Raw genomic sequence first — 18461 nt, 5'->3', positions numbered from 1 at the left:
TTGAATTATAAAAAAAGTTTTATCAGACGAATTAAAAATTCATCCATAGAAAATGTTGAGAAAATAATTGCGGTTTTTTTGAGCTGTAGAACTCCTAGAAATGTCAAAAACTGAAAGAGGAGATAGATTTTTTCTGTAAAAAACTTTCAAAAATGACCATTTTTGACATTTTTTCTTCCCGAAAACGATCATACATGAATCTATAACCACTAATTAATTTTTTAAGAATCATTTGAATCATCTTGGAACTCCACAAAATCAGAGAAAAAAAATACTGGAATTATGGTTTTAGACCTGCAATTGTGATCGCGCCAAACTTTTTTTCTGTAGATCAAAAATTAATTTGCAGTTTGGAAATTTTCTGTGGGAGAGCGTGATCTTAGGTATAACTTATTGTTTTTTGTTCCTTTGCGTATGTCTTTTTGAGTTTTAGTGTGAATTGGTCTTTTTTCAGGCGAGATGGATGTCTCTACCTTAAACAATGTAACCGGTCGACGCAAAGTGAGTTAATCGTTTCACTGATCATATTAATTATTCAAATTCTCTTGATATGCAGTTCAACTTTTATAGAGAAATGCAGCAGTAGAAGGAGCTGCAGATGATTCGTTCGAAGGTGCGACACCGATGAGGAAAGTCCGTGGTAATAAGAAGATCTCGGAGGATGATGTTGTGTCTAACGACGTGATGAAAAATGTTAACAGTTGTATTGAAGTTGTAAAAAGAAAGAAAGGGCTGGGAATGACTAACTGTTTCGATTACAAGTCACCACTGGAATTGTACGGAATCGAACAAATGATCGAGGCAAATGCGTCTATTCAAGATATGTCAGTTGTTCTGGATACTGCTCAACAAATAATCGGCTATCGAGTAGACCGCCTCCATCAAGATGTCAGAGGCTTGGATCAAATGTTATCTAGTGGTATGCCTGAAGCTCTCCGGTTTCTCTTTAAATAATTTTAATTCTAGGAGATCTCGCGCGTGGAGACGGAAATGACGAAACTGTTCACTTGACGGTGGAAAGCAGAAGAGCCAAAAAGAAAATGGCGGTGGCTGATGGAGTGACTGGAATGAACGCATATTTAAAGAATATGGGAGATGAAGAAGCCATGAATATCATCGAGGGTGAGCCACAACAAAATGAGGAGGAAGAGCCACCGCTTGGCGGTGAAGCAGTTGTCGATGTAAAAGCCAATTCTAAAGACGTTGACCTGTTCCTGGAGAATGAGGATGTGGATGAAGTTATCAACGCTTTAGTCACCAATCGCACTGCTGAGTTTCGAGGCTTGATCGGAGAAAAACACTCCACATTTGTGACTTCCGATGAAACCGCTTATGACATCAAGGATGCAAGTATTGACTGGCTGAGAACAAATCCAGAGTTCCAGAAGGCAACGAAAGGGTCCCTAGACAACAATACAAACTCGTTCCATTCGCTCAACTACTATGGAATGCATTCTGAGAACGGACGAACTCTCTTCCTTCATTCTCGAGTCACTGACCCAAATAAGTCTGATCGATATTTCACCGGAGATGTGTCTGTTGGGCTTGCAAAAAATACTCGCGTTCTTTTGGAGAACTCATTGGAGAAAAAGCCTCATATTCTGGACAACTACTTGATGCTGGAGATCAAAGAACGCCCTGTCATTGGGACATACAAAGATATGAACAAGGATTCGAAAAAGGTCCTACCACTTGCGGAGGGTTCTCATGACAGAGATCTGACCAATATGACATACAGCGATGCAAATAATCGTGCAGCCAATTTGAATGCAACAGTTGTAGGGGCATCGGATATGTCGATGCTCCCAGGACACCAAGGGTTACCCCTTGCTAGTGGCGAAGACAACGGATCGATCGATCCAGCCAATCAAACACTTTCTGCAGTTAACCCACTCACGTCTTCTAATGATGACTACGTCCCACCAACCATGAAGCAGGTATTTTATTGAAAACACGAAGCATTTTGAAATGCTCCATTTTTTCAGCTTGAACTCGAAGAATCGCTGATTGGTAAACTCCCGCATGATCCAATGGAAATGGATAAGCTTGTGCAAATCTTTGAAGAAAAAATTGAAAGTGCAAAATCGTCTGATGCGGTTGATTCAAAAGTCTGGAAAAATGGTCTACGTGCCGAGGAATGGGGAGATGATGATGAAGCAGTGATGAAAAGCGATACGCGTAGTGCAGTTCAGTCCGGAATGGATGGGTGGATTAAAGCTACCGACGCTTGGACAAACTATGACGTCGTTAAGATGATTGTCAATCGGGATGCGCGTATGCAACTCGACGAAACAGCGATCGATGAGCAAGATTCACACAGAAACCTAGCTCCAGACATCGGAAAAAGTTACTTTTTAGTCAGATCAGAAGAATACACAAACGGTTATCCGGCAGATCGGACTGCAGACAAGGAACAACCGGGAGATAAGGCGGACGTCATGAAAATGTGGTCAGGAGAGGAAGACATTGATGATATACCATTGGAACAGATTCAAAAGAAGATTAGGGAGCAAGATAAAGACGTAGACGATGACTTGGAACCTATCGAAGATGCTGACTTCGATGCTGGTGGTGTAGACTTCAACGCTGACTTCGATGCCGGACTTGCTCATGCCGATTTTGATGATATCGTCGCTCCTGTGATCAAAACCGCAGCCAGTGATGATGTTGCTGATATAATCTTCAATGATCAGATGGAGGAGTAAGTTTCAAGTGTCAGTTTATAATTTTTCATGTTTATATTTCAGAGTAGAAGCTGAAGTTAGAAACGAACGCGACATTCAAAAAGGCTACGAAAGAATTGCTCTTGGAAACGATGAAGTCGCGGAGTTAATGACATCTGCTCCACCAGAGCAAATGGTGGGACCAACGGCGGAAATGCGAGATGAAATAAGAAATATTGGAAGAAACGACAATGCCCACTGGACCGCACCCGAAATCGCCGATCAGGAAAAATTCAATGCAGTCGCAGCACAGCGCAAGCGTCGTGAGAAGAAGTCAAAGAGTCGTAAAGCCACTGTTGAAGATTTCGTTCATTACTTCCGCGACATCCCAATTGATGAACTCGAACGAGAGATGACAGCTGTAAAATGCATCAAAATTGCTGATGAAAAATCAACGTTCTTGACAGAACAACAGTTATATCTACCAACACTTGGTCTCGAAAACAAACCTCATGTTGCCTTTGAAATGGGTCTTCTCGGAAACAATGGTCTTTTCTACAAGGTTTGTACTTTTTCGCTTCTTAGATATATCAAAATTATTGTTTTCAGAAATCATACGGCAAGATTAAACTTGAGAGAATAAAGCAGTACAAGAATGAACAAGACATTTATATTGATGAAACGAAAGGAAATAAAGACTCGGACTGTCTCAATTGGCTGGCCACTTTCAGCGGATTCAAATGCATGGAGTGAGTTAATGAAAACTGAAAATCTATTTTAATTCGGTTAAAATTTACAGAAACCCAGAGGCTGTTTCTGATGAGAGTTTCGGTGGAGATAATGAAGCGCAGGTTGTTCAACCGTACGATAATGATGTCGATGATCTGTTTGTAAGTGCCCTGTTAAGACTAGTTTTGAAGCATGTTCTATTCTGTAGTTAACCCAAAATAGTTTCTAACGATGACTGTGACATTTGAGAGTATTAAATTTTTCAGGAATACGACAGATATGATCCTCGTCATGACCAAGAACTCGCAGCTGCTCAAATGGGCCCTGAGATGCAGGTAAAACTGAATGAATCCTGCGATTAGTTATGATAGTGTGGTTTTACAGAAGAAGTTTGCTCTGACAACCAATCAGATCAGCAAAATGATGTTTTTGAGAGATATATTGAATGAACGAGAGGACGACGATACGGTCGATGAATTCGACGATGTAAGCCAAACATTGTAATTGTATTATTAAATTGAAAATTGCAGTCTTTCGATCGACAAACTATTCAAGCCAAAAATCTTGACGCGGCAAAACATAAAAAGTGTTTGGCAGAAATCTTGAAGTCTGACAAACTCTCAATGCCATCGATTCAGTATGCCCTTGAACAGTTGTCTGTAGGGAATAATGGTCGTCTCAATAACACCACAGTGGTACCTGCTGAGCCAACTATCCGCGAGACACCATCACCAGAACGATCGTTCGAAGCTGACAAAACTCTTATATCCGTCTTCGAGTATCATTCCCCAACTACTTCCAATCATAACATAGGAGAAATTATGAAAGCCTTGACCGAAGTGCCAGATTACAAAGAGGAAGAAAAAGAAGAAGTGGTTCCGGATAAACCTACTACATCGGAGTATGGTACCGCAAATACCGAGAATCGGCAAGTCAAAATTCGAGGATGCCATACTCTCCTCTCGTTGGCTCTTTCTATGCCTTCCAAAATGGGAGAAAATGTACGACCATCATCAATTGTCTCTTTCTTGCTTCATATTGCAAACGAAAATGTAAGTGGATATTTCATTATCGATCCTGTAATTTAATTGTTTATTTTTAAGGGATTGAACATAATTCAAGATCGTTCAAAACGGTCATGGATGTCTGATTTCATAGTACTCAACAGAAGTCAAGCTCTTCCCCGTGGTCTGAAGATGGGAAATTTGGATGAGCAAAACGAGTTCTGGAAACGAACCCAAGATCCGGATGCAATTGAAGGAGGAGGAGGAGGTACTGAAGGCAACAGTGTGTTCGGTGAATTGGCGAATCGGCCTAAAGCAGTTCCGGCTCGTCGTGGAAGAGGAGTACAGAGAGGCCCATCACCAGGACTTGGAGCTATAAACGAGGACGATGAAATGGAAGAATAATCTATACATTTTCTCTTGTATATAATCTCAGTTTCAGTTACGCTCTCTTGTTTCATAATTCATAATTCGTACTTTGATTCTCATGTATATTGATTGGCAAATCTGCTGCCTCGGTTCATTTTTGTAGTCAAGTTGAGCGAGCTTTCGTAATAAAAAAAAGCCCATTTTCACCCTTTCCCCTTTTTCAGTCAATTATATTTATTCTCTTATTCTTTTTGTTCTTCACCTATTTATGCCTCCCTCATTCTTTTCACCTCGCCCCGTTCGATTCGATAGCATTCCAATTTATGTATTTCTTCTCTTTCGAAAAAAAAATTCGGACCTCCAAAAATACAAGGTCCTAAAACAAATCAATGTTTCAAAAACTGTCCAATTAAACTATTTAAGTCTGTCTTATCGATTCGAACATACCAATAAAGCTACATTTTTGATTAGCTCTACATTGTTCTATTGGCTATGGGGAAAATGATCCTTGAGCATATTTCTTATATGAAAAGAACAGTGCCAGCAGATACAGTTAAAGAATTCAGATGTTCAAAAGCGGTGTCCGATTCATATCAACCAGTTCTGTGGCGCTGAAAGGGCCGAGGAACTATGTGAACAGAAAAACAGGACGAGGATGTGGTAATGCTGTCCTGTCGAAATTCGAGTGGAGATATGATAAGGTTTAAGTTTTTCTTCAACCCAAAATAGCTATTAAGACATGTCACAAGATCGTTTCGCTCATCCATGAACATTCCAGGCGATCGGTAAAACGTTTCAAAAGACAATGGGAACACGATTCGGAATCGATATGGGTCTCGAAGATCGCCTTCTTCTAGTGTCTCTAGGAACAAAACAACGACGTCTGGACGACAAGAAAGTAGTTCAACTGAGTCGAATTCTAGAAGAACGAATTGGAGAGGTAATTTCGACAGATGACATACTCGGACAACTGCAGTTACACATCACACGTGTTCGTGTTGATCGAGGGTTTACTCAAGTTTCTGTTTACTGGATGTGTAGAGGAGAAGGAGATCAAGAAGTCGTGGAGATTCTGGAAACATCAAAACATCAAATCAAACGGCAAGTTAGTGAATCGACTGGAATCACGTGTCCGGAATTGAAGTTCGTTGGAGATAAGAGTCTGTTGATGGGGCAAGAAATGGATAAACTGTTTCGAGAAGCAGATTACGGAATGGATTACCGATCATTGAGTAAAAGTGCCAGCGTGCTTGGGAATGTGAAAGAAGAACGAGAAGAAAATGTTACCAGAACGAAGAATACCCCAAGATGGTTAACAGATCTCAGGCAGAAAAGTAGCAGAGAATAACATTATTTAGTGTTCGTGTTTTTTTTTGTTGAATTTAGTAATCCAAAATAAAGTTTGATACATATTTATCATGTCACTTGTCAATAACAATTGTTATTCACGATTCAATATCTTCCCCAGCTTATGTGATTTTTCTTGTTAAATCTTTAATCAATCAGAAGAATGTCGTCCCAACCGAAGCTTCGGATTCTCTGCCTTCATGGCTACAGACAGTGCGACCAATCATTCCGACAGAAAACCGGGTCCACTAGGAAACTCGTCAAAGCTTTAGCTGATTTCGAATTCGTCAACGGAATTCATTCGGTAGCTGTTGATGAACGTATGTTTTATCTCGTTGACTCTCAAGATTCCTTTCCATTTTCAGATTCCGAAACTAGTCGCGCTTGGTGGTTCTCTAATGCAGATCAGATGAGCTTTTCCTCTAGAGAACCCACTGATGTATCTGTTGGATTCGATGAATCTGTAAATGCGGTAGTCAAATTCATAGAAGACAATGGACCTTTTGATGGACTACTAGGCTTCAGTCAGGGAGCTTCCATGGTTCATTTACTTATTGCAAAGGTAGAAAAAGCTAGGTTTAACTTTTTTAAATTATACAAAACTTTTCAGGCGCAACTGGGAGAAATCAAACTTCCTGGAATACGGTTCGCTATTTTCTTCTCTGGATTTTTGAGTCTGTCCAGCAAACACGACACGTTGACATCACTCCGAATCAAAGACTTTCCCTCGATGCATGTTTTCGGTGACTCTGACGAAATCGTTGCGAGACCAAAAAGCGAAAAACTAGCCGACCAATTTGATATGGAACCAATCCGGATAGCTCACGAAGGAGGTCATCTGGTTCCATCGATGTCGAAGCATAAGGAGAGAATTACTCAATTCTTGAGAGAACAAATGGCCCCAATTGCGTCTGCATGAAGATAAAAGCTTTTTAGGAATATATGATTTTCCAATTTCATGATTTAACTTTTTTTCTCAATACAAGTTACGAATAAATGTTTCATATTGAAAAGAAAAAGAAAAAGATCATAGTTTCAAATGCATTTATGGTGTCCCAGTTTTATTAGATGCAGATCCAGTGTGGACAGAAGTAGAAACTGGACCAGCATTCGATGGTTTTTTATCAGCTCCTTGGTTTTGAACGGTCCCAGCAGAATATCCAGAAACTATTTCAGATTGGACGCTTCTTGGATGAGCCTTCTCGATTCGGGCAGCTGGTGTTCTTACTGTAGTTTTAATAGGAGTAAGAGGAGCCGGATAGTACTTGCACAACGCTTTACGGTAGTGATAGCAAAAAATGGGTTGAGTTTTTCCACTATTTTGGAAAAGTTCGTTGAGCCAGTTGTCAAGGATTTCGACGCAACTTGTGAGATTGCTGGGGAATAGATAAGGGGATACAAAAGTGAACCACGGCTTGGATCCATCTGTGAATGTCCAGTTGTTGGCAGTTTTCTGAAAATATTTTAGCTAAAAAAATAGTTGAAAAAACAAGAAACTTACAGTTTGAGAAAGTCCAGTCCAGGCATGAATTCCATCCAGTCCGTTTCTGTGCACTTTAGCCACAAATTTTGATTCCTCTTCAGTTCGAAGTGATGCTAATTGTGCACCTTTATGCATTCTCTCACAGATGGCCGATCCATCAAACCAGGTTCCCATCTCAGTAGAAGTCTGAAATTTGTAAAAGTAAGTTTATGAAGATCTCAATACCAAAAACCTTATAGCAAGAACCAGTGTTATTGTTGTAGTGCCAATTGGAATCACAAGGATTAACTTCGGCAAATGAGAGGAGAGTGACAGAAATAAGAAACAGAACGCACGAGAGGATCATCGTATTTTTTGAGTGTTTTGATAGAGCCACAACTGACACAATTTGCACCATCCTTCCTTTTATATTGAATCAAAACAAACTCTATTATGCAAATCTGTGGATGGGTCTGGAAATATTATCCAGTAGAAGAGAAGGAAAGGAAGATAGAAATTCGTGTGTATGCAGGTGACGAACGATTATGATTATGACAGTGCTGGTCTATGAACGACCAGTGCAAAGTTTTGAACTGAAAATATTCAATTCAGAATAGCAATTAGATATACCGCATTTCCTCGAATAAAAGCTCACCTAAACCATCAACTTCGAGCTTAATTATCTCAACTGCTGTGAGAGATATCAAAATGGTGTCAATGAATGATTTATTGGCGATATTATGACGAACAACTTTTCAGTTCACAAATTTTTAATATCTTTCACAGGAATCGAGATTACTCAGCTCAAAGTTGGTGATTTTTTGTGGGATCCTGTATTAGAGGACGGTAATGTGACTTCAAAGTATGGATCCATTAGATTGATTTTCAGTTTTCTAGGTAGGCGTTTTCTCATGACACCTGGCCTATTTTCAAAGGTATTCAAAATAAGTTTCACTAAATTCCTAGATCAGTTTCTATAATAGCCAGGAGAAGGTTAATTCTTATGAGATACTTTCTTATTCATTTGTATTACAGTATCCAGTTGTCAGATTTCAACATTCCCATGTTTTCCGTTTGGTCGTTGATTTATCGTTTTCCATTAGTTCAATATTTGAATAAATTTCATGCAAATTCTGCTGACGCCTTCTGACCGCTCGGAGTTAATACATGTTCATCGAAACTTTCATGGAATTCACGTGCCGCTTTCACAGTTGAGGGCGTATGTTGATAGGGGAAATGGAATAGATCTAGTGTTCCTCTACGGTGTACTCGGTGCAAATTTGAATACCGAATACCATGAATCAGAGTAACCTAGAATATATCTTGTTTATCACCTTTTGTTGACACGGAAACAATGTATTGTTCTCTAGAATAGTTGAAAGATTTATTATCAAGGGGTTACACCACACAGATCGAGCTAACAACATTGCTTGCGCATTGTAGATAATTGTACTTTCCTCTTGAAGGTCCTGCGGACAGATCGATTGAAATACAGTAGCTTAATCCGTCATTTGGTTTCAAAGGTTGCACATCTGCCCAGTTCAAATATCCACTAGTCTCTGTATTTCCTATCCAACTCTGAGAAATTGTCGCATCATTTTCTCCGAAGACCCCTGAGATGGATTAAATGTTTTAAAGAATACGTAATACAGTACTCACTAGAAATAAAGTCACTTTCTTCCTTGTTGGTAACTGTTACAGTGGTTCCTCCACACAAAGTACAACTTTCTGCAAATTGGACGGAACCTCGGCACATCTGAAAAATAAAAGAAAATGAAATAAATATTTATTGATGCAGGTTACCTTGTAACATTTATTGTTGAAGCTGACAGATTGTGCTGGACAGTTTGAAGTAGTGCAAGAAATCGCTGACTTTGATGTGGTGATTTTTATAGACGTGGACGAAGTAATAGTTGTAGTTGTTGGAGTCGTTGGAGTCGTAGTAGTCTCTGTAGTAGTCGTTGGAGTTGTTGTAGTTTCTGTAGTAGTTGTTTGAGTCGTTGTAGTTGTGGTAGGCGTCGTTGTCGTTACTGTGGTCGTCGTAGGAGTCGTTGTAGTCTCTGTTGTAGTTGTTGGAGTCGTGGTAGTTGCCGTTGTTGTAGTTGTAGTTGGCGTGGTTGTTATCTTCGTGGTCGTCGTAGGAGTCGTTGTTGTCGTTGAAGTCGTCGTTGAAGTCGTAGTTGTTGTCGTTGGACAATACTTGCAGATACTCGCAATACTTTCGGTGCAAGTGTATGGCTGTGTTTGTCCTTTTTTGGCAGACCAAGAGAATAATAACACTAGAATTCCATCCATCATTTCAACACAACTCGATTCTGGAGTCATTGTGCTGGATTGAGCAAAGAACCAATGCCAATCGGGAGTGCCATCAGTGTATGTCCAAACACCGGGAGTACCCTGAATATTTTTGTTGAAAAGAAATTTTGGAAGAGATGGGAATTACAGTTTGTGATAGTCCAGTCCAAGCATGAATCGCAGAGTATTTCTTACATACGAATTCCGATTCGGCTTGACTGTGGAACGATGCCATTTGAGCTTCTGGATGGAGTGCTCTACAAATTTCGGTTCCACCGTACCACTCGCTCATTGCGTCTGATTTCTGAAATAAATTACCATAAACACTCTAATAGAACGCCACCCCTAGTTTCAATTTTAAGTCAGTTTATCTCGATTTCTGTAAAAGATATCTAAAAGTAATCAACTAACAAAATGCTCATCATCAGCAACATTTTGTCAGTTGACCAAATTTTCATATATTTCACAGGAAAATAGATATATGATATAAGCTCATAGACGATGTTTTGGGGGCGTTAAATTTGAGTGTTTAGGCATCTTTTGAGTTTTCATGGTGATTTTATAATTTTGACGGTTATAAACGCACTCTGAAACAACAACCGGTTGGAGTATATTGATGCCAGTTCGGTTCACAAGGTAAAGTCGCATCTGCCAGAACCAAATTAGGCTGTGCTGCATCAGAAAGTACTGCTCCTCCAATTTTTGAGTGCTCGTTTTCTTGAACTTCCAGATACTTTGCTCTGTGATATTGCTGGCTTACTGAATTAAAAAATAGAAGATTTCAGTTTAAAAACAAGTATAACATACTCTCGTAGACATCATTCATGGTTTTATTCTCGAGATATTCCTCGATGTGATCATCTGAAATTAGTAGTGGACCAGCCCATTTTTTGACTTATTGAACTAACGGCTTTTAGCATTTGGTTTACAGGAAACATTAATAAAAAGTAAGAAGAAAAAGATTGCCGGTAGATACATGGAATATATAGACTATATGTCATTTTTTTTCTATGTCTTCTTGAATATTTCAATCTATTGGTTTTCCCACCCACTAATCTTTTGGTTTCAAAAGGACTAGACGCAAAGTTCGACACGATTTTCCTAGCAAAACTGTTACATCATGAGTAAAGATTAAGTGAAACCGTATTTGAGTCACAAAAAGAAACGAATTCAAAGTGGAACTTTTCTGAAATTATTCATAGAAAGGGAGTAGTTTGCAGATTATCATGTTAACTCAGATAAAACCTTCTCTCGAACGGGTGGACACCGTCTACTCGCCGCCTTGGCGATGCGAGCGGGTCGTTGACGGCTTGTCGACGGACCGTTCTCTTGAATCAAGTCACAGTTTCCAAACGAAAATCTGCTGGAGGTGAATCTGTTAACCGCAAAGGAAAACTTTCATTTAAATGTAACATTTAAATGCTCTTTTTTATCTCGATAGAAAATGACTGCTACAACAAGTTATCATACCAGCCATCTGTTTTCCGCAACTCCGGCGCTGGTGGCTGGTGCGTCCTCGGCGCTATTTGACTTTTGCATTTCACTGTTCGTCGCTTTTCTAAAGGTGGTCTCAAATTGTATTTGATTTTCAAGCTCTTCAGAAATAACTTCAAAATTAACGAAAAAACAGGATCAGCTCAAATCCTGCCCTCAAGATCCCAACCCTCTACCATTACCGTCGTTTTAAACTCTTTGAAGTCGTGTAATGGTACAAACCAGGAGCTGAAACTTGAAGTCATCAATTGGACGGGTTAGAGATGTCTCAAAGATGATCCAAGCATCAAAAGAGCAATTATGGTCGCAGCTCCGACGCCTACCGTCGATCAGAAAGTACGTTGTCTCAACTTCTTTCAAAAGTGCATCGGATCCAACTGGGGGAAGGTGTTAAAGTTTAACATGATCTACCAAAATAACCTCATCATGAATGTTTTTCATTCTGAAAAAAGTATCTGACAAAATTATCACCGTTTGTACCACTAACATTTAATTAGATGACAAATAAAATGTTAGTGGTTTCAGTATATTTTATCGGAACTGAGATAATTGTCCAATAAACAAAACAACAGATGGTGCGCCTTCAGTGCGACTCAACCTAGTTTTTACTCGTTCGTCCTTATTCTTTCACTTTTTTAATGGGTTACGTAAATCTACGTTCAATTTTCGAGTTTTTTTTTACTTTTCACACGTCACGGAATAAACTTAAATCAATATTAGGTCACGCCCTCTACCTCTGTCCACATAGAAAAATTCCACGTATTGAAAAAAAGTCCTTTGAGAAATCCCACTTTTAGAATTAGTTTGATAATTTTCACTAGCACTTTTTGACTGATCTGAAGCTCCCTGCGTAAGCTGTTTATTGTTTCATTTGCTTTTTTCTTTCGTTTAGTCGGATGCGAAAAAAGTCACAAAAGACCCAAAGGGTCGCCATGTTTGGTGGATCATGGCTAGGTGAAATCATTTTCACTGAACGTCCCCCTTTTGCAAAAGACTCAATCAAAGAAAAAAGAAACAAATGAACAAAAACAATAAATAGCGATCGTATAGCTTTTTAGGAGTGAAAAAGAGCTATTGAAAATTAGAAAGCTGTCTCCTCGGAGACAGGGGTTTTGTGTTGGTGTTTTCCCCCAGTGAAAACCCATTTTCCCTTTCATGTACTGAGCCTCTACGTGGCGAAAGGGATCAACAGACGAAAGTCTGGCTAATCAGTACACTTTTGAAACTTGTCATTTTTCATAATTTTTGTTGATACCAGCCTGTTTGCCACGCCTCCGGCGCTTCAAACAGCTGGCTGGTGCGCCTTCGGGCAAATCAACCTATTTCTTTTACTGTTCGTCGCTTCGCTCCTCTGTCTTACTCAAAATTCTAATTTATTTCAACTTTTTCCACGTGTGCGTACAAACAGATTGACAAAGAGACGCAACTTCATTTATTTATTATAAGAATGATGTTCAGGAATATCCATATTTGAATTTTTTCACTAAAGCATTTTTTTACATTTTCGATTTTCTTTTTTCCAAGCCCGTATCCAAGAAGAAAGAATCAAAACACCTCCGCTGGAGGTCGTGATCCACTGATCTTTGAAGTGGACATATAAACTTGTAAAAGGCATATTTTCAGACTTTTCCAGATAACTCGGGTAGTTTTCAAGATTTCATTACAAAAAATGTCCACTAGAATCCCATTTTCAAAAAATTAGGCCAATACTTCTAACAGCTCTCAAGTTATGCCCCTAAACACGGGTGGACGGGTGGACGCAAGAACGCACTGTATAATAATAAACATTTTTGTTTTATATTTAGTAGGTGGCGCTCCGGCGCTCGTTCAATTTAAGTCAGATGCTCCTTGCCTGTACAATACGATGCACAGTGAAAATTATATGCAACCAGTTGCAAACAAAAAGCCTTTAAAAGTTTTTCAAAATTCCAGTAAAATCTGACAGTTTCTTTTCATTTTTGAGCCATCAAACGAGCATTCTCAAACTGTAACTGCCCAGTGAAAATTTGATTTTTCTTCAGAATGTATGCGAATAAATTTCATTTTGCTTTCTAGAAAAAAAAAATCAAGGATTCATTAAACAAATAGAAGTGACAACATTATCAGCACATGGTAAATAGCTGTGTTTTCCTCTGGACGGTCCCGCAGATAAATCCATTGCAATACAGTATCGAACCCATTCATATGGTCTCAAAGGTTGTCCATCTGCCCAGTTTTGATATCCGTTCGTTGCTGTGTTGGCAATCCAGGTCCGTGAAGGCGTAGCATCATTTGCACCGAATACTCCTATAGCGAATTCAATTGGATTTGCATAAGAAAAGAACACTAACTCGAAATGAAATCATTTTCTTCTTTGCTGTATATTGTTGGAGTTGTTCCGCCACACAAAGTGCAGCTGTCTTCAAACTTTACAGAACCACGACACATCTGAAACATACAATAAAAAATACTTTTTTTTCCTTATGAATCAATTTTTTATGAATTATGATCATGAACCGTAACTTGGAGGTAACTCCGGATGTCTCCCGTAAAACATAATACCTTATAACATTTACCATTGATACCAATTGATTGTCCAGGACAGGTTGAAGAACATGATACAGGAACGGATGGAGTTGTTGCAGTTGTTTTGGTCGTGGATTTTGTGGTTGTGGTAGTTTTAGGAGTTGTGGTTGGAATTGTAGTTGTAGTAGTTGTAGTAGTTGTTGAAGACGTTGTTTCTTTTGGGCAATACTTGCAGATTATTTGATTCACTTCAGTACAACTGTATGGATTTGTCTGCCCTTTTTGAAGTGAAAGTGCAAACAAAAGTCCCAAGAGACCATCCATCATTTCAACACAACTGGAATCAGCAGAAGATGGGGTGGCTGTAAGGGCTGGAAACCAATGCCAGTCAGGTGTTCCATCTGTATATGTCCACGTGTTTGGCACTTCCTAAAAACGAATGAAACATCAGAAATGTCAAAGTTTGAGGATCATACAGTTTGAGAGAGTCCAGTCCAGGCATGGATTGAGGTATACTTGTTTGCAAAGAAGAGAGATTCAGCTTGACTGTGAAAAGAGCCCATGTGAGCATCTGGGTTCAAAGCCTTGCATATATTTGTACCACCGTACCAGTCACTTTTCTCGTCAGATATCTGCAAAAGAGTTGTAGCGTTTTGGCCCAGTCTTTTCATTTAAACACCAGCAAGCTGGTGTGCCTTCGGCGCGATTCAATCTAGTTTTTTACTGGTTCGTAGCTTCGCTCTTCACTTTTTGGATCACGTAAATCTATATTTATTTTTCAAGCTTTTTAAAAGTTGACAGACTGACATCGGGACGGACAGACGCATCTAGCGTTTTATATATAAGAAAGATGGATTTTTTCGAAACGTTGTGAATTCCAACCGAAAAAAAGCGTTAAAAAAGTTTTATTTTAAATAAATTGTATTTTTAGAAACGTTCCGGAAAAATTACATCGGTTTATTTTGACCCAAAATCATCTTACCCGATAGCAACAACCATTATCCGCATACTGATGCCAATTTGCATCACAAGGCATTACTGTTTCATCTGCCAGAACAAGACGAGCCTGTGATTCATCTGATAGCTTCTGCTGAGATTCGAGATACTTCGTTCTTTGATATTTTTGACTCACTGAAACTTCAATTATTCTCATACTAAAACATAGTAAATACCAATCTTACATCCGATGACATCGTGGAACGTTTTGTTTCGAAGGAACTCTTGGATATGATCATCTAAAATTTGAGATCTTTCTTTTTTTTAAGTAATGCACTTTCCTACCTGTATCACAATAAACTAAAACGAAACGAGACACAAAAAAGAACGAGAGGATGAACATGAAATTTTTTCGAATGAACCGAATTTAGACTATTTAATTTCAACACCTCTTCAACCCCAGTAATCGGCTGATCGTCGGTGGTTGAACTCGGACTTAAAATTGAAAAAAAAGAGAGTATTAAATAAGAAGACGTCAAGGATACAACGGATTTTAATAGTATTTATGCTTTGAAGATAAGGAAAGAGACAATAAGGATAATAAGGAAAATGTCAATGTTGAGATACTGTAGATGATTCATCGAGATGGATCTTCGTTTGAAACGAACGAAGTGAGATTCCGGGTGACGAAGTACACGGGATATGTGAAATGCGCCAAGGTCAAGGGAGCTCATTGGAGCATCCAGATAATAGGATCTTACCTGAAAAAATGTTTAAGTCATTATTCATCTGTTATTTTTCATAAAGTCAGTCATTATTCATCTGTTATTTTTCATACATGCAACGGGCCGGAACGGGCCGGGCATTTTATCCGAAAATTTCAAGGCCCATCCGGCCCGTCTGGGACCGGCTTTTCAGGAATTTTTTCAGTCTTTTCAAATAATTATTGGAGTAAAAAAACAATTTTTGTCAAATAAAAGGCTTGCCAAGAACGAAGTGTCATCAAAATATGTTTTCTTCTTTATTTCTGAAATTTCCAGTCTTTTTTTTTGAAAAATGGAAAACCTGGGCCCAGCAGGCCAGACTTTAATTCTTCAAGTATGCTATTTTCGGATATAAATTGGAGAAATGTTGCTTACATAATTCCTAGTTTTCAGGACTATCAACTTCAACTGGAGAAAATCATAAATGGTTAGAAATTGATCTCTGTCCAACATGTTCATCAAATTATTTTTTCAATCAAAAAATGTCAAAAAACAGCCTTAATCTGGGGTTATCCCAACGCTCAAACCAGATATACAAAATATACATCCGCAGTAAGCTCCTTTTCAAGTTCTAGACTAAAGTATTGTCACCGGACAATCCCTCACCTTTGCAACATTTGCTCTATAACTTTCATCTTCTAGAAGTTTTTCCAATTTCTGTTTTATATCAATCGCTGTAATTGACTTTTTGTAGAGTGCTTCAGCGATTCCATTTGTAACAAAACGATGAGCATTTCGTGGTTGATCGCCGTAAAATGGAAGAAATAGCATTGGAACACTAGAGCAAACGCCTTCTTTTGCACTTTTCAAACCACCATGAGTTATGAAAGCTACAGTATTCTCATGAGCTAAAATCTCTTTTTGGGGAGCCCAGTTAACAAGTTTCACGTGGCATTTGACACCGGTAACCTGAATAAATATATAATTTTACTAACGATAAACCTTCAAAGTTTCTTACATTTCCTTTGTGACTCCAAATGACTCTATAATCTTCAAAGAAGTTCAATGCTTCGATGAATGCCTCAACTGTTCCCTCTGGTCCATCTTCTAAATTCACATAGGACCCAAATGCTACGTAAATCGTTCCTTTTGATATCGGATCCTCTGCGAAGTTTCGGAATTCCGACGGCAAATTTCTGCTGGATGCACAATGCTCTCCAACCCGAATCAAATCGGATCCACGTGGTTGAATGAAACTGAATGTATCCGGAAAATCATTGACTGTCAGAATCGATTCCTCGAATATTCTTGATTTCGTAGCACCATCCACTCCCAACAGTTTTCCAGATGCCTCACTATATGAACTAGCTACTGGCCCACTATAAATCTGAAATGAAGTGTCATCTTGATTTGAACCATTCTAAAAAACCTCACTTGATCGATTAGATACTCATAAATCCTTCTCATTCTGGGCAAAAAATTGTGGGTATCTTTTTCGTAGACCTCAGACGAGAGAAGGAATGTACTGAAAATGAAAACTCTCAAATCTCTCTTTTTGTTTTCTTTTTCTTACTTCGGAACAGTCACTGGATTCCTAGCGTATCCCCTCATATTTGCTGCCACCGGCATCAGTTCTGAAAAACAATATTATTATTCCGTTTTGCATAATTTCCAGGCGTTGTCCCTTTTCTCTCCCGCTGAGTGATCGAGTGATGTTTATGTCTGTGCGACAGCCAAATAACAGCCAATTTGACCTTGTCAAATAGACAATGAAGTAGGTCGTCAACGGCTTGTACTATGCGTTTTTCGATGGGAAAGTTAACGTTGAAAAGGCTTTCAAAAAGAAAAGCATCTCACAAGCCATTTGGGTTACAACAACGGCTTTTCAAGGCCGCGGGTCGGTTTACCTATTTCAAATCGTTTTCTTCGTTTTTCTTTTTAGTTGTAAGAGGAGATCAGGGACAGTGATAAGTGAAAACGAAGGTGGGCTAGAAAAAAAGTAGGAAGGAAAAGAAAAGTAATGAGTAAGAAGAAGAAACGGTGATTAGAAGATGTGTTACAGTAGGCATGGATATGATTGACGTGGAGAAGTTGAGGTTACTGATGAGGAAAGTGATTTGATGGATTCAGAGAATTGGAGGAGATTAATATTCAGAATGATACTAATGGGATTTGAGAAGTCCATTTTCAAGGTTCTCAACACAAAAATCTCGAGAGTATCGGACATACAACTTTTTAGAGTCAAATCTACGGTGAAACCTCTATTAGAGTTGAGTTAGAGTCTCGCTTTCTCCAAATTCCCAGATACTAAACTACGGTATCACTCTATTTGGATGTGTTCTCATAGAAATTTACTGAAACATTATATCAAAAACATTATATCACTGAGAAAATTGAACGATTTTTAAATATCGATGAATTCTTTACTACATTTTCTAGAATTTCCTTGTAAAATTTTCCTATAAACCGTATTTCCTCGGATAGATGCCCAGCGGAACCGTCAGACAGGTGTCTAAAAATTTTTTTATTTTCAAAAGTGAAATAATGATTAGGTCTTATTGTAGAACGTTTTTAGGTACTATTTTGAACATTTTTTGTATTGGCATTATATCTATATTCTTCCATCTTCCCTGAAAAAATTTCAATTTTTTGCAAAAAAGCTATTTTCGGACCAAAAAAATGATCGTCCTGAAAAAATTGCCATTATTTTATAACTTTAAACATGAAATTCCAATTCTACATTAAAAAATACATTAGAAACTGTTTTGAGATAAAGGTTAAACCTGAGCCCCCTTTGAGTTTTAGGCCAAAATGTACCCAAAAATGAGGTTTCACCATGTGGGGGAGTACACGGCAACAAAAATTCGACCAAAATCGACCCTCTCCGACTTCGTTCAAATTTTCACAAGATGTTATATCTATATTTTTAATAGGTAGTATTCTGGCAAAGTTC

General features: G+C 38.6%; 7 protein-coding genes across 7 annotated transcripts in view; 3 read left to right on the top strand and 4 right to left on the bottom strand.

Moving 5' to 3' along the window:
- Positions 1–459: 459 nt before the first annotated feature.
- Cbr-dpy-26 lies at positions 460–4801 on the top strand (the record flags this gene model as incomplete). Its single annotated transcript, XM_002633619.1, has 11 exons — positions 460–501; positions 571–919; positions 967–1937; positions 1986–2701; positions 2748–3225; positions 3273–3412; positions 3463–3553; positions 3659–3727; positions 3777–3878; positions 3923–4444; positions 4496–4801. The coding sequence occupies 11 exons, from the start codon at positions 460–462 to the stop codon at positions 4799–4801; spliced, it is 3786 nt and encodes a 1261-aa protein (XP_002633665.1).
- A 530-nt stretch (positions 4802–5331) lies between these two features.
- CBG03339 lies at positions 5332–6113 on the top strand (the record flags this gene model as incomplete). Its single annotated transcript, XM_002633618.2, has 2 exons — positions 5332–5466; positions 5544–6113. 2 exons carry the CDS (start codon positions 5332–5334, stop codon positions 6111–6113), a joined length of 705 nt encoding a protein of 234 aa, XP_002633664.2.
- A 162-nt stretch (positions 6114–6275) lies between these two features.
- CBG03338 lies at positions 6276–7031 on the top strand (the record flags this gene model as incomplete). The annotated part of the gene is made up of 3 exons (XM_002633617.1): positions 6276–6432; positions 6478–6674; positions 6723–7031. The coding sequence occupies 3 exons, from the start codon at positions 6276–6278 to the stop codon at positions 7029–7031; spliced, it is 663 nt and encodes a 220-aa protein (XP_002633663.1).
- A 126-nt stretch (positions 7032–7157) lies between these two features.
- CBG26386 lies at positions 7158–7941 on the bottom strand (the record flags this gene model as incomplete). Its single annotated transcript, XM_045235706.1, has 3 exons — positions 7158–7565; positions 7614–7781; positions 7828–7941. 3 exons carry the CDS (start codon positions 7939–7941, stop codon positions 7158–7160), a joined length of 690 nt encoding a protein of 229 aa, XP_045098196.1.
- A 1031-nt stretch (positions 7942–8972) lies between these two features.
- On the bottom strand, positions 8973–14539 carry CBG03336 (the record flags this gene model as incomplete). The annotated part of the gene is made up of 9 exons (XM_002633616.1): positions 8973–9187; positions 9234–9330; positions 9378–9971; positions 10018–10173; positions 11340–11438; positions 13540–13649; positions 13694–13790; positions 13905–14297; positions 14345–14539. 9 exons carry the CDS (start codon positions 14537–14539, stop codon positions 8973–8975), a joined length of 1956 nt encoding a protein of 651 aa, XP_002633662.1.
- A 302-nt stretch (positions 14540–14841) lies between these two features.
- CBG26385 lies at positions 14842–15207 on the bottom strand (the record flags this gene model as incomplete). Its single annotated transcript, XM_045235704.1, has 3 exons — positions 14842–14999; positions 15050–15103; positions 15150–15207. The coding sequence occupies 3 exons, from the start codon at positions 15205–15207 to the stop codon at positions 14842–14844; spliced, it is 270 nt and encodes an 89-aa protein (XP_045098195.1).
- Positions 15208–15367: 160 nt separating this feature from the next.
- Cbr-ugt-65 overlaps positions 15368–18461 on the bottom strand; it is a gene marked incomplete at both ends in the record, with an annotated part of 4973 nt that continues 1879 nt past the window's right edge. The window contains 3 exons of the mRNA XM_045235703.1: positions 15368–15565; positions 16175–16477; positions 16527–16912. Of these exons, the coding sequence (XP_045092363.1) occupies positions 15368–15565; positions 16175–16477; positions 16527–16912 (887 nt within the window). The remainder of the gene's footprint in view (positions 15566–16174; positions 16478–16526; positions 16913–18461) is intronic.

This window comes from Caenorhabditis briggsae (assembly GCF_000004555.2).
Source record: "Caenorhabditis briggsae complete genome, chrIV, whole genome shotgun sequence".
NCBI lineage: Eukaryota > Metazoa > Nematoda > Chromadorea > Rhabditida > Rhabditidae > Caenorhabditis > Caenorhabditis briggsae.
This window is presented reverse-complemented; position numbering and strand designations above follow the sequence as displayed.